At 42.2% G+C, this 13,442-nt stretch overlaps 1 protein-coding gene across 6 annotated transcripts in view; it reads left to right on the forward strand.

Moving 5' to 3' along the window:
• The window catches only part of LPA3 (Low PSII Accumulation 3), a 333,567-nt gene that overhangs the window by 39,448 nt on the left and 280,677 nt on the right, over positions 1–13,442 (forward strand). For all 6 annotated transcript variants that reach the window (XR_016261588.1, XR_016261590.1, XR_016261589.1 and 3 more), the window contains exon 5: positions 1,369–1,480. Coding sequence is in view for 2 of the 6 variants with exons in the window: in XM_089435799.1 (XP_089291925.1) it covers positions 1,369–1,480 (112 nt within the window). In the remaining 4 variants the exon portion in view is untranslated. The remainder of the gene's footprint in view (positions 1–1,368; positions 1,481–13,442) is intronic.

The following is a 13,442-nucleotide window of genomic DNA, read 5'->3' on the forward strand; positions in this document are numbered from 1 at the left end:
CTTCGAACTCCGCATTATTGTATTTGTGAAGGCTGTAGTGTATTAGTTTCGATATTTACCGTAGGATGCAGTAAACAATTTGTTCAGCTTATTCAACAAATAGAAGAAACTTAATCAGTTGCTGCAGTAGGATTCGGGGTTTCTGAATTTTCACATGGGCAAGGAGAAGGGGCAAGCTAACCCTATGTGGACCTAGCAGAGGAATGTGGACCCAGGTGGGAGAAATGATGAATGGGGTAATAATGAGTGGAAAGAGGGTAATATAAGCGGATAAGGGAGCGGGACCACGCAACCAAAATCGGGGTTTCCCATGAAATACCATCCCTAAATCCAAATGGTCAGTAAAAGAGATCCCATGGGACTAGGATGCAAGGTTAATATCCAAAAGGGGTCTAGGGGACAAGAGCACAGACCTAACCCATTCTTTCCGCCGAATCCCCCCATTAATCCATGCCCATAAGTGTCCATGATAAGCAAACTACAATACTCAATTACCAAATGACAAGGCATACCTTTAGGTTCGGGAGGCCCACCTTCAAACATACGATCATGGCAAATGGGCGAGGGACCACATCGCTGGCTTAGGTGGCAGAGAAAAGGCATAATGAGCTAGCTGGTGGCTGCTGACTAAGGACCATCTTGGAGAAAAAAAAATTCTCTTAGGGATATCACCCACAAAATGGTGGGTAACAAGCTGTAGCATTCATTTTCACTGATAAATATTATGTGTGGTTTCCTGTGGTTATTATATTTTGAATTGGGTTGTTTTTGTGAGCATTTACTTGGCCTTTTGCACTCTTTTTATTAGCAAAACAACAATTTACACCTACAACAGTTTGTCAGCTTGAGTTTGACAAAATACCACACTTAAAGACTCATTGAAACTCAATTGAAAACTCAGAAATTTTAAGTGCAAATTGGGAATATCTTAGTTGGGAACATTACAATGTCCCATCCTTTGGTGCTTTATCCCACATTCTTACAGCATTTCTTTATATGAAGATGTCCTTTTAACTTGATTTCATTTTTTCCAATTTGGAAATCTTTCATCGAAACATTTTTATTCAGTTCCATATTTGTCTGGTGTGTTTGGTATTTCTTTCTGCTCTCGATGCAAAGAAAGGTTTGTCAATGGTCAATCCTGCCTATTGAGTGATAGGGAGAATGTGCTTTTGTATTCCACTATGTTGCAAGGATGCTCAGTTATACGTTTACATGTTACGTCAGTCACTGTTTCATAGCTTTCCCACCTTTAATAATTAAATAAGTTCCATTTAGCTTCACCTTTGCACATTGATTTATTTTCAGTAGAGCATTGAAAGAGCCTTGGAGCATAAATTGTTAATACTTTTATCCATATTTTCTCAGATAAATGGCGTTAATTTTGGAAGCCTGGATGACATTCAAAGTGGAGCAGTTAAAAGTTTCTTTAGTTTCATAAGGAACACATTAGACTTTGATTTTGAGGAAAATGGTGAAGGTTGGTTCTTTTCATCTTCTTGGATCAACATTTCAAACTAGAAATTCTGCAGTAGGCTTCTTTGACATTCTCTTAATATCTTTAAGCAGTGAACTTATGTTAATTGCCTTTAATGTCTGTTCTATTTAAGATCGCTCTAAACCCCTCTAGGTGCCATGGAGCTAAAATTTTTGCTGTCTTCCAAATAATGTAGTATTTTACTCAATTGACTCTGGGTGCTCTTCTTATATGCTTGAAAGAGATTACCTCCAAAGCATGAAATAATTCTTTTGTATACATTCATGGTTTAAACTTTATCTTTGTGCTGTCAGACACTCATTGACTTCGAAATTTTAAACCAGGTCTTTATGTGAGACCAATCCACCTAATTAGAGTCCGAAAGGATAAAACGAATGGAGTCTAATATCAAACTTTTGTTGTATCAAAACACACCATAAGCATTATGAGATCCACAAAAGTAATCCTTAATGGAAACTGAATATTTGTAACATAGATACCTTGAATGAAACCATTTCTTGGTGTTTTGAACAACCTGGTTTGTTTTTTTCTGTAGATATATAGTTTGTTGACATGCAACTCTCAGTTTTTGCTTTTTTTTTTGAAAAACTGTATGTGTTAACTTCAAATGTCAAATCAGTGCATCATGGAGCAGAAAAATTACATCACAAGGACAATAGGGGTTCTCGGAAAATCGACAGAACTTAATTATGAGGTTTTCTGTCCAGTTTGAAATTTGATCGCTTATGTAATATGAGTTTCTTTCACATTTAAACATCAAAATATTTCAAAACAACCTTTATTCTGCAATGTGGGTTTCTTCAACATTTAAAAAGAATATTGGGTCAAAAGAGTGGAAATTTTTAAATGCTTCCACTATTGAGTGGCATTGGATTCTAAAAGGATTTTTAAAATGTTATTTAATTGAAATCATGAAGGTTGGAAGTTGATTGATGTTGAAGAAGTGAGTGGTATATCAGGTTTCATATTTCTCTAGTCTGCCGGGGAAATTGGTTAGGAACTATAAATGAAAATATATTTGATATTTCCATCTTGAGTTTCATAAGTAAGACTACAAGTCATACAACATGATACTGTTTGTTCCTCATTGTTACATTTAGTACTGTTATACATGCATTTATAATGTGTTACCCCTCATATAGCATAAGGAGTGTCCAGTTTGAAAACCTTGCCCAAGCAGACTGTGTTTGGAGGATAGTGGCTTTGGAGCCAATATGTTGTTAATTTTCTTGAAACTTTGCAACTACTTAGATGAATTTACTGAAAAATCAAGTCAACTGAAAACTGAAACCAAGTTTAACTTTCACCAAGATACAGAGTTACTTAACATTAAACATGCAGCAGAAAATACTTGAGATAAAAACACATGCACAAACATAAATTTGACACCAGTGATTTATCCAGGAAACCCAAATGGGAAAACCTGCTTTCTTTTTTGTGGGATTTTTATTGATTGTTCTTTGAGCAAATAACTTTTTTACAAATTTAGTATGCTACTACTGCAGCCAGCAAATAGTCTCTGAGAAATTAATCTCAACTCCACAATTTCTCTCGGCCTGCTCCTGGATCACTGCTCTCTGCCTTGAGAAGATGGTCTCGGCCTTGCCTCTTGATCTCGGTCTGCACACTCAATTGTTTCCTGCTGAAACTAGGCTCGGTTTCTACTCTTCAAATCCTGATCTTCGCTCCTCAACCAATGCGCTCTGCCAACAATAAAGAATCATCAATCTGTGCCTTCGTCCTTCTCTTGCCTTAATAGATCTTCAATTCATGCAAGGAGGCCAAGTTCGAATTTCTGTTCACACAAGTGCAATGAGTTCCTTTTGCCAGTTAATTGGAGCAAGTCTCAGTTATACTTGGACTAGCTCTCAGTTAACTGGCTCGAGTTGCTCCTTGTTTTCCTCTAGTTGTGAACCGAGTTAACTGAGGACTTAACTCGTCCTCCCTTCACTTGTCTCTGAAGTCTTAACTCGTTCTAATTGAATTTGTCTCTATAGTCTTAACTCGTCCTAACTGGACTTGTCTCTGCCACCTCATCTTGTAGTCTAACTAAAGAAGACTCCAACGAACTGAAGCTCCAACACTATGCATGCAATCTACTGATGACCATTCCAGTGAATTGGAAATCAACTCATCACACTAAAGTCTATCTCATGAATTCGCATTCATGCTAGAGAAAGACAATTTGAAGTCTTCACTGGCTAAGGCATAAGCCATAAGACCTTCCTTCGCTACATTTTCAACATATGTTACTGCTTTGATGCATATTTTTTCATGGACAGTCAACCATTGGGATTTTTCATTTCACTCATGGAGGCTTGCATGTTGAATTTGGATCTTTTTGTTAATATCGACACACTTATCTAGAGGCAATTATGTCCCAACATGGTTTGATAAAGTAACGAGATAACATTTTTACTTAGTTACAAGTGATAAAGTATCCATCTAATGTTAAGTACACTTCACAAGCAAGTCAAAACTCAAGCATCACTTCTAAGTAAGGGAATCCACATAGTGAAACTGTCATGTTCCTTCTCAAACACATTTGTAAAAGGGTGTTGCTACACAATTTTGCACAATTTTGGCTAAGGAAGAGAACCCATCATTTTCGACTTAGGGACTTAGGAGGCAATCCGACTTAATTTGGTTGCTAGTGGAATGTGGGGTCCACCCACATGGGAATTCGAATTGGCCCATTCGAATATCTTGGAGGGAAAGTCGAATAGGTGGATGGAGGGGCCCACATGAGGCATGGGAGGCACAAGGAGTTATAAGGAGGGAGTAGATCTCATTTTGGGATTCATTCATACATCTTGCAAACAAAATTACTTGATTATTCACTCTGCTGTTTAGCTGAGTCAACCTGCTGTTTAGCCACGAATCTCTCAAGCCGAAGATTCAACCTCTACTTCGGGGGTCCATCCATACCCGCCCTAGAGAGGCAGTTTTACAAGGATTTCAGGAGTTTTGGGGCAGTGACATAGCACCACCAACCAGCGCAGAGCAAGGAGTGCGTATTTCTGGGCAGCTAGGAAAAACATAGAGGGATATTGAGGCAAGTAAAGATCTGATTGCTTGTCTGGGAGTCAGGGAGTTGAGGTAGCAACATTAGACCAACGTTCTTGCTGGGTTTTACAGCCAGCTGAGCCATCATTCCAACAATTCGAATTGCTGGGCTGGGGGACAACACAAATGCCACACAACAGATTTTTGTGGTACTTGGGAGCAGCTGATTTGGGCCAAGAGATCATCGGGGGAGTCAGGGATTGGATAGCTTGGGTGAACTTAGCATTTTGGAGAAGGTTTCAGGTGGATTTACAGGCAGTTTCGAGCAAGTCGAAATTGGCAACTAGAGCTGAGGTGAGGTTCCAAGGGGGTAAAAAATCAGAAGTCTAAATTTGCCAAAATCCTTTCTGGGTTATTCTGGGTTTTTGACAAGGATTTCAAATATAAAGTTTCATAATTTTCTGAGCACCAGAGGTAGGGTTTTAAGCCGTATATTTGCAGCAGACAATGTAGAATTGTTGGGGATTGAATAGCGCCTTTGGGGGTCTATTTTGGGAAGTCAAAATAAGGTCAAACCATTTATGGGCAGTTTCAGTGCACCTGCTAGCCATTCGAACTTCAGTAGAGCAGCAGTTTCTAGGCAGTGCAGTTCAGATTGGTGCAGCGACTAAGCAACCTTCAGCTCAACCATTTTCCTACCTGGGTTTGGTCCTGCTTGTCCCTTCAGACAAGCACAGGTGCACCATTCCATCATCTATTGTATTTGACTTGCAAAAATATAATAAAATGGCTTAGAAGTTCTCCATTTGCAGCTTTTATATGGGTGTTTGCTTAATATTTCGTTTTTGTAATTTGCTGCATGTATTGTTTGCTTGTTATCACTTATATTCCTATTAAGGATCTTTACAATGGTATCAAAGCATGAGCTTGGCCCAGCTGCGGGAAATTAGCTAGAAGATCATGGAAGCTTTGTGTATGAGTGCACAGTGACGGGTGAAACTGGAGACAAACCAATGGCTCAAGGGAAATCCAGTATGCAAAAATTCTAGGGTGGAATTCATTGGGACGATGAGAGGTTGGCCCAGTTGAGGAGGGTGATAGACCAAACCCATCCTCACCCTTACAACAAAGATGTTAGAGGTGAGCAGGCTGTGGGGGTGCAGTCATCCAGATCAAGGCACCAGATCTCCTAAAAAGGAGCAGACAGGACAAGGACGGTTAGAGGGTGAGACCAGGGGCACTTTTGCTGGTGGAGACCTAGATTTAGATATCAGGAGCCTGAGGAGGAGGTTGAGCATGACACTGAGAGCCCACAGGATGGTGAGGAGCACATCGATATACCCGGTGTGGCACAAGAGTCACCTTTATTAGAGACCTCTTTGATAGCCCCAGTTGACACCTGGTGGAGAGGATAGAGCCTACTCGCATAGAGCCATTTGTTGAGGGGGTGCCATCCCTGGACGAGATGCCAACAGTTGCTGAGGTATCTGGAGCCGTGACCGAGTTTACAGGTGATAGATGCCCACGACAGTTCCATTAGTTTCAGGCCGACCTTCTAGCATTAAAAAGGAAGGCTGCGTTAGTGCGAGAGGCGATTCTGTAGCAAAATGAGGAGCTGGAGGGCATGAGAGCGGTTTGTGCCGAGTCCACGACCAAATTGACTCACGTTGGGGAGCAGTTGGATTCCCTACTGGTGCAAGTAGAGTGCATGTTGGGGAGCAGTTGGATTCCCTACTGGTGCAACTAGAGTGCACGTTGGAGCGTGAGAGTAGCCGTCGTCGGGCATAGATAGACGGGATTGGCAACACTATTAGGTTACCTTGGCCCATTGGACAGAGGGAGACAGAGCTACCTAGTTAGATTGTATGTATTGACTAGGATAGCGAGATGAGACGACCTGAGTTGCACAAGGTGCAACACTTGCATGCTGGGGTTGTTCTATGTGCACGAGTTCATGCATTTGATCTCTCTCTTGGGGTTGGGTGGCGAAAGATTTTGAGTTGGTACCTAGTGGAGTGGACTATGGAGATGGTAGTGGACCCAGGTGGAGCTCAGTAGGAGTTTCCAGGCACGGGGGATGCTGGAAGCCCCGACTGGCATTGGGATCCGGGGGGACCACCTATCATTTCCCATGTATGTCGGTTGATTACAACCGAGATGGTGCAGTTGACCTAGAAGTTGAGCATGCACATTCGCTAGGGAAGTCTCGGTCAGCACCAGTGGCCGACCAGTTTATGGACAAACTCTTTTGGTTTTCTTGGTATGGCATTTGTACACGGGATCACTAGGTGATCAACATACTCTGGTAGGAGGTTGTCAAAGGAGGTGGCATTGGCAGGCCACCAGACGGTGCCTTGCATGGAGCTGGGGGCTCTTCACTTTTGTGCGGGGCACAAAGGATGCAGAGGAGCAGAGCAGTGGTGGCATCACTGCTGACACATAGGGAGAGTCACTTCTTGGATCCCTCAGGGGGATTTGGAGGGAAGATCCATTCATTGGCGGGGATAATGATGCGATGGTGGAGGTGATGATACTGATCGGGTGTGGCCTGACACATAGAGACATAGCTCTAGGCCATCATATCCAGGGATGTGTGGGAGCATCTAGCATTGAGCAGTGGTCTACAGGTGGGCATGGAGATGCATGGTGGTGTGTTGTAGTGTGTTGGACTGCGTTGCGAAGTGGGAGTGCCTCACATCGCAATGAGTACATGCAGGGAGTGACAGGTGCAGTGACACAGGTAGGAAGCAGGATGGTACAGGATGGCATAGCTGCAGCCGAGGGTATCCAGCAGTGTACAGGGGTAGGCTGCGGTGTACAGTGGCATGTCCAGGAGTACTGGGATGATCAATGGTATGCAGAGGCATATGGTGCTACACAATGAGGTCTTGGAGTGTTGCCTCCAGGGACACCCATGGACAAAGATACCGGGCATACCTTTGGGTGTAGTTCACCCAGGATCGATGGGGACACAGATGAGCGATGCTTGATGGTATCCACGGGGATTCACGAGGTAGCTATTTGGCACATGTGGTTTCTAGTAGTCATCAGTACTACACAGTGGCAGACACTGGACAATTTAGCATGCCTCAGATTAGTTCATGATGTATGGAGCCTATATATGGGTGGCATGAAGAGACTAGAGATGAGGGCCAAAGGCATTCCATCAGTTGTCAGGGCTATGCTGTAGGAGGTCTACCTATGGGATGTAGGGATTCAGTTAATTGACAGATCACTCGTGATGAGCGGAGTCGTGGCAGAGTGATATAGTTCGCTCTTGGGATGACACATGGGGGTTCACAGAGGGTTTCATCATATGGGGAGGCAGACATTCTCTATTGCTGCACAGGTTCGGAGTTAGATTTGGATGGGTAGGCCTTGGTGCCATGGAGATGCCCAGGCAGGATGTGTCTCGCCTCTTTCAGTATTCCACCATCGAGTTCCAGGAGAGGAGGATACTGTTTGTGCACGATGGGGAGTATGACATAGTCAGAGTAGCGCAGCATCAGCGTGATGGCACAACTCTGGGACTAGTAGGGAACTCGGGCGTCACAACTCTTCACAACTCAATAACCTTTAGGGATGTGCCAACTACTGCAGGGGGAGATCATACAGATCTTCCATTGGGCTTTAGTGAGTCACTGATGGAGCAAGGGACTTCTGGTACTTGCACCGGGCAGGATAGTGAGTGGAGCAAGGGGAGTTTCATGTTGGACAGGATGGCCTGGGATCCTGGTATTGAAGGATTCTTTCATATCAGGACAGTGCTGAGGTCAGGGACGATTCAGTGGCACATCTAGGACCCTGGCACATGTTGCAGTGACAATGGGGAGCAACAGTTAGAGAGGATGCTCGTTCAGGCATTGCTTGAGGACAAACGATTTTTGGAGCGTTGGAAGAACTTGCTAGATGAGGATGCCACCTAGGAGGGTGAGCACATATTGGAGCACCCATCTTTGAGGTTGCTTGAGGGCAAGCAACATTTGGGAGGGGAGGACTGTCATGTCCCTTTTCAAACACATTTGTAACAGGGTGTTGCTACACAATTTTGCACAATTTTGGCTAAGGAAGAGAACCCATCATTTTTGACTTAGGGACTTAGGAGGCAATTTGACTTAATTTGGTTGCTAGTGGAATGTGGGGGCCACCCACATGGGAATTCGAATTGGCCCATTCGAATATCTTGGAGGGAAAGTCAAATAGGTGGATGGAGGGGCCCACATGAGGCAAGGGAGGCCCAAGGAGTTATAAGGAGGGAGTAGCTCTCATTTTGGGATTCATTCATACATCTTGCAAACAAAATCACTTGATTGTTCACTCTGCTGTTTAGCTGAGTCAACTGGCTGTTTAGCCACGAATCTCTCAAGCGGGAGATTCAACCTCTACTTCGGGGAACCATCCGTGCCCTGTTGGAAATAATACTGAGAGGGGGGTGAATCAGTTTTATCAGATCAATAATTTAATTTCCCAAACATATTTATATACGCTACTTCAGCTAAGTGAACTAGCGTGTACACGCGACTGTACTTAAAGCAACTAGTGTATATGCAGAGAACTTTTGATTTAGACGTTTTATCATGTATTGAACTTTAACCAGTATATCAGAGATTTATCAGACAGTGTATTAAAGTAGAATAAAGCATTACACATAAGCAACACACATGAACACTAAGATATAAGGTAGAAACCCAATGTGGGTAAAAACCACTTGCTGTTGTCGTCTTTGTCTTCTTTTAATAATAAGAAAATCTGTTTACAATCTTGTACCGCTGCAGACTCATACTAGTACGCAGGCACCCACCTGCAGAAGGCTATAACCTTCTCTCATTCTCCAACTACTACTGGAAGGGACCTACAACCCCCTAGCTCTTGTACTAGCCAATATGTTTATTAGCACGTAGGTGCAAGCTTATAGAAAACTCCACTCTTCTACCAGGGACCATGTTTCATGAATTTTCAGACTCGATACTCTTGGAACACAACACCACAATCTGAAGGCCATGTTTCATTCAATTTTCAAACTAGACCCATCAACAACATCAATTAAGTACATCTGCATCAACCAATCACTGAAACTCATTTATCATAACCTGAATCTGATCATTCAGAATACAGTCACCAGAACCCAAAGCACCCAAAACTCTGCAACAACATACAAAAATAGCTAAAACATACTTCATAAGGTATATGCTACTTCCATGTGTCAAACCAACGTGTATACGCGCTTTTATCAAAGCCAACAAACGTACACATCTGTAAATATTAATTCATAATTTCGCAGCTATTCCAAACTTCAGTTATACCCAGATCATAACATTTACAGAATAACACATGTGTCAGTATTCAGATCTAGATTATACATGGTCAAACCATATAATGATAATTCATTTTAAGCCTTAAGATTCCGATCCATCATTAGATCTTATCCCTCATCAACTGCTAAGGTTCATCCTTGGTTCAGATCCAGCAAAGCACCATAAGACAATAACCTGCATATTAGATCTCATACTTCATCAGATATTCGATACTTGCACTGCTTGGCCTAATGATCTTCTCCTCCTTATATAGTTTTAGGCCTTTCTCAATACCATGGATCAAAACCACTTAGGACCAATACCTTGGACCAAATACCTAGGGTCAATACCTCGGACCAAATACCTTGGACTAGTACCATGGATCAAAATACCTTGGACCAAATACCTCGGACCAAAACTTAGTTTTCCAACATATACGCGCTTTTCCTTCTGTGAAAGTGCGTGTACGTATATGCAACTTGTTTTCAGTGAACCTACGTGTATACGCAACTTGGTCAAGGTGAACCTGTGTATACCTCTCTTTCTTCATTCTTTGTAGTCTGATCTGTAATTCTTTGCGGTGGTCATGCTGCACCGTGATCTTTCATCTGAGTGAGTTGCCATCAAGGACAACACCTATATCATAATGCCAACATTCTCGCCCTAGAGAGGCAATTCTACAAGGATTTCAGGAGTTCTAGGGCAGTGACATAGCACCACCAACCAACGCAGAGCAAGGAGTGCGTATTTCTGGGCAACAAGGAAACACGCAGAGGAAGATTGAGGCAAGCAGAGATTTGATTGCTTGTCTAGGAGTTGGGGAGCTAAGGTGTCAGCATTAGACCAATGTTCTTGCTGGGTTTTACAACCAGCTAAGCCAACATTCCAGCAATTCGAACTGCTGGGCTAGGGGACAACGCAGATGCCACACAACAGATTTTCATGGTACTTGGGCGCAGCGGAGTTGGGCCAAGAGGTCATCCGGGGAGTCTGGGATTGGATAGCACAGGTGAACTCAACATTTTGGAGAAGTTTTCAGGTGGATTTACAGGCAGTTTCCAGCAAGTCGAAATTGGCAGCTAGAGTTGAGGTGAGGCTCCAAGGGGGTAAAAAATTAGAAGTCTAAACCAGCGAAAATCCTTTCTGGGTTTTTGACAAGGATCCCAAATATAAAGTTTCATAATTTTCTGAGCACCAAAGGTGGGGTTTTAAGCCATATCTTTGCAGCAGACAGTGTAGAATTGCTGGGGATTGAATAGTGCCTTTGGGGTCGATTTTGGGAAGTCCAAATTGGGCCAAACCATTTCTGGGTTTTTGTGGGTTTTGGCCAAGGAATCCAGGGTTAAAAGCATATAAATTTTTGGGCAGTTTCAGTGCACCTTCCAGCTATTCGAACTTCAGTAGAGCAGTGGTTTTTAGGCAGCGCAGTGCAGATTGGTGCAACAACTGGGCAGCCTTCAGCTCAGCCGTTTTCCTACCTGGGTTTGGTCCTTCTTGTCCTTTCAGACAAGCATAAGTGCACCATTCCATCATCTATTGTATTTGACTTGTAGAAATATAATAAAATGGCTCAGAAGTTCTCCATTTGTAGCTTTTATATGGTTGTTTGCTGAAAATTTTGTTTTTGTAATTTGTTGCATGTATTGTTTGCTTGTTATCACTTGTATTCCTATTAAGAATCATTACAGAAACCGTACCAACTGTAGCTCAAGATATCACGCAACATCATCTAACACAACTGATCTTGAGAGAATTGGGCACTAGGAATGATACACCACTGGATCCATGAATCTTTATGAGCAATGGAATGCACTTGATGGGATGGAGAAATATGCCCATGCAACAACAAATCACACCCGACTGAGTGTGTCTTTTGGGGAGTTGCCTGAAGGGCAACAAACAAGCTAGATCATTGGGTGTAATGATGGGAAAATGGATGAGAGGCATCTGAGGGTAGTTATCTATGGATCATGGGAGGGTTGTTGGTTGGCAAGTTCCAATGTAGTAGAAAAATCTTCTCCTAGGGTAACCCATGTATATGGATGTGTAACAATGCCAAATACCACTAAGAGAAGAATGGACCACAGATCTGGAGTCACACAACAACATTGGACACCAATGAAGACACTCTTGAAGAATAGTGGACAGATTAGTCTAAACATGCTTCCAACACGACTTGGCCAAAGTATAATCCCAAAATAAATGCTCCATTGTTTCTGCCTTGAGGCAAGAAAGGAAAAGCCCATTTGAGAAGCCATTCTTAGCCAAGTGGGCTATTGGAAATACTAAGAGGGGGGTGAATCAATATTTCTTAGCAATTAACACTTTTTAATCTTTTTTTTCAGAGCATTAGTTAATCTTAAGTTATTATTATTGTTCTTCTTAAAATGATCATAACCAATGATCAACAATAGACAACACCATAAGCAATGCAGAAAGATAAAACAAAGGACACCGATTTTTAGGTGGAAAACCCCCTCCGGGTCAAAAACCACCGAACGATTTTTTAGCAATTGTCTTCTCCCTGTTAAAACAAAATTGATCACATCAAGAATTCAACTGCAACTGAGGGAGGCGTCAATCCCCTAATTCACAGGCCACAACCTGTAGGGCGCTACTAAACCCTACTATATTGCTGCAACTAGAAGGACTTTCCAATGCTGTGTAGATCAGGACACAACCTGATGAGTGCCCCAACACTCTGTTTACCAACTGTTGTAAAAAATGATGCTTCGTTGCCCTGTTCGTTTATCAGACACAAATGAATGGACGCCACAATGCCCTGTGCAAGCCACAACTTGCCCTAGCACCACCCTGCTACCCTGAAGTCTAGGTTGCACGAAATGGAGAAACGGGAACCGATATGAAACGCGACCTCCCCAAATTTTGGAAACGGGGAAACGCGACCTCTCCAAATTTTGGAAACGGGGAAACACGAATATATATATATATATATATATTAGGACATTTAAGAAATATGTGCAATCATAAAGCATATATGATACATTCTAATTTTTTTTTAGACTAGCCTAAGTACCCACGGGGGATTTGAACTGGTGACCTATCGCAAGGAGTGCCTTAACAGCGCACCCATTCATCGTTAATCCAAAGCCCCGTGCGCTGATACATTCTAATTTATTAAATTATGATAAAATTGTCAATTGTCAATGCATAAACTATAAGTCTCTAAATTTACATCACATTTACTGATGAATGATCACATAATGAAAATAGAAATATCCAAAATCAGCCACGAGAAATTTCTAATTTCTTGTCTCGTGCTTGATTGGGAGTCTCCTCCTACATAGTCGAACGACCTTAGTGCGCTTGATTAAATACAAGTTTCATACCCTAGTACCCTACATGCTCTTGATTATTGGGAGTCTCCCCTGCATAGAGGGCTTGGTTCTCTTGATTAAATACAAGTTCCATACCCTAGTACATGATAAAATCCAATGGAAACATTGTAATCCCCCCAATCCTGAAATCCTGAAAAACAAATAAGTCTGCTGGATTTTGAGTGAGATCTAAAATTCTACTTTTCTCCATATGAAATCCAATGAGGGCGAAAGCACTCTCAAACATCCTGAGTCATTTCATGGTAATGTTAAAAATTTAAGTAAAAGGATGAAAATAAGAATTTA

The sequence above is a fragment of the Pinus tabuliformis genome, chromosome 5_2 (assembly GCF_031772625.1).
Source record: "Pinus tabuliformis cultivar Carrire ecotype Pingquan chromosome 5_2, CPIR1, whole genome shotgun sequence".
Classification (NCBI taxonomy): Eukaryota; Viridiplantae; Streptophyta; class Pinopsida; order Pinales; family Pinaceae; genus Pinus; species Pinus tabuliformis.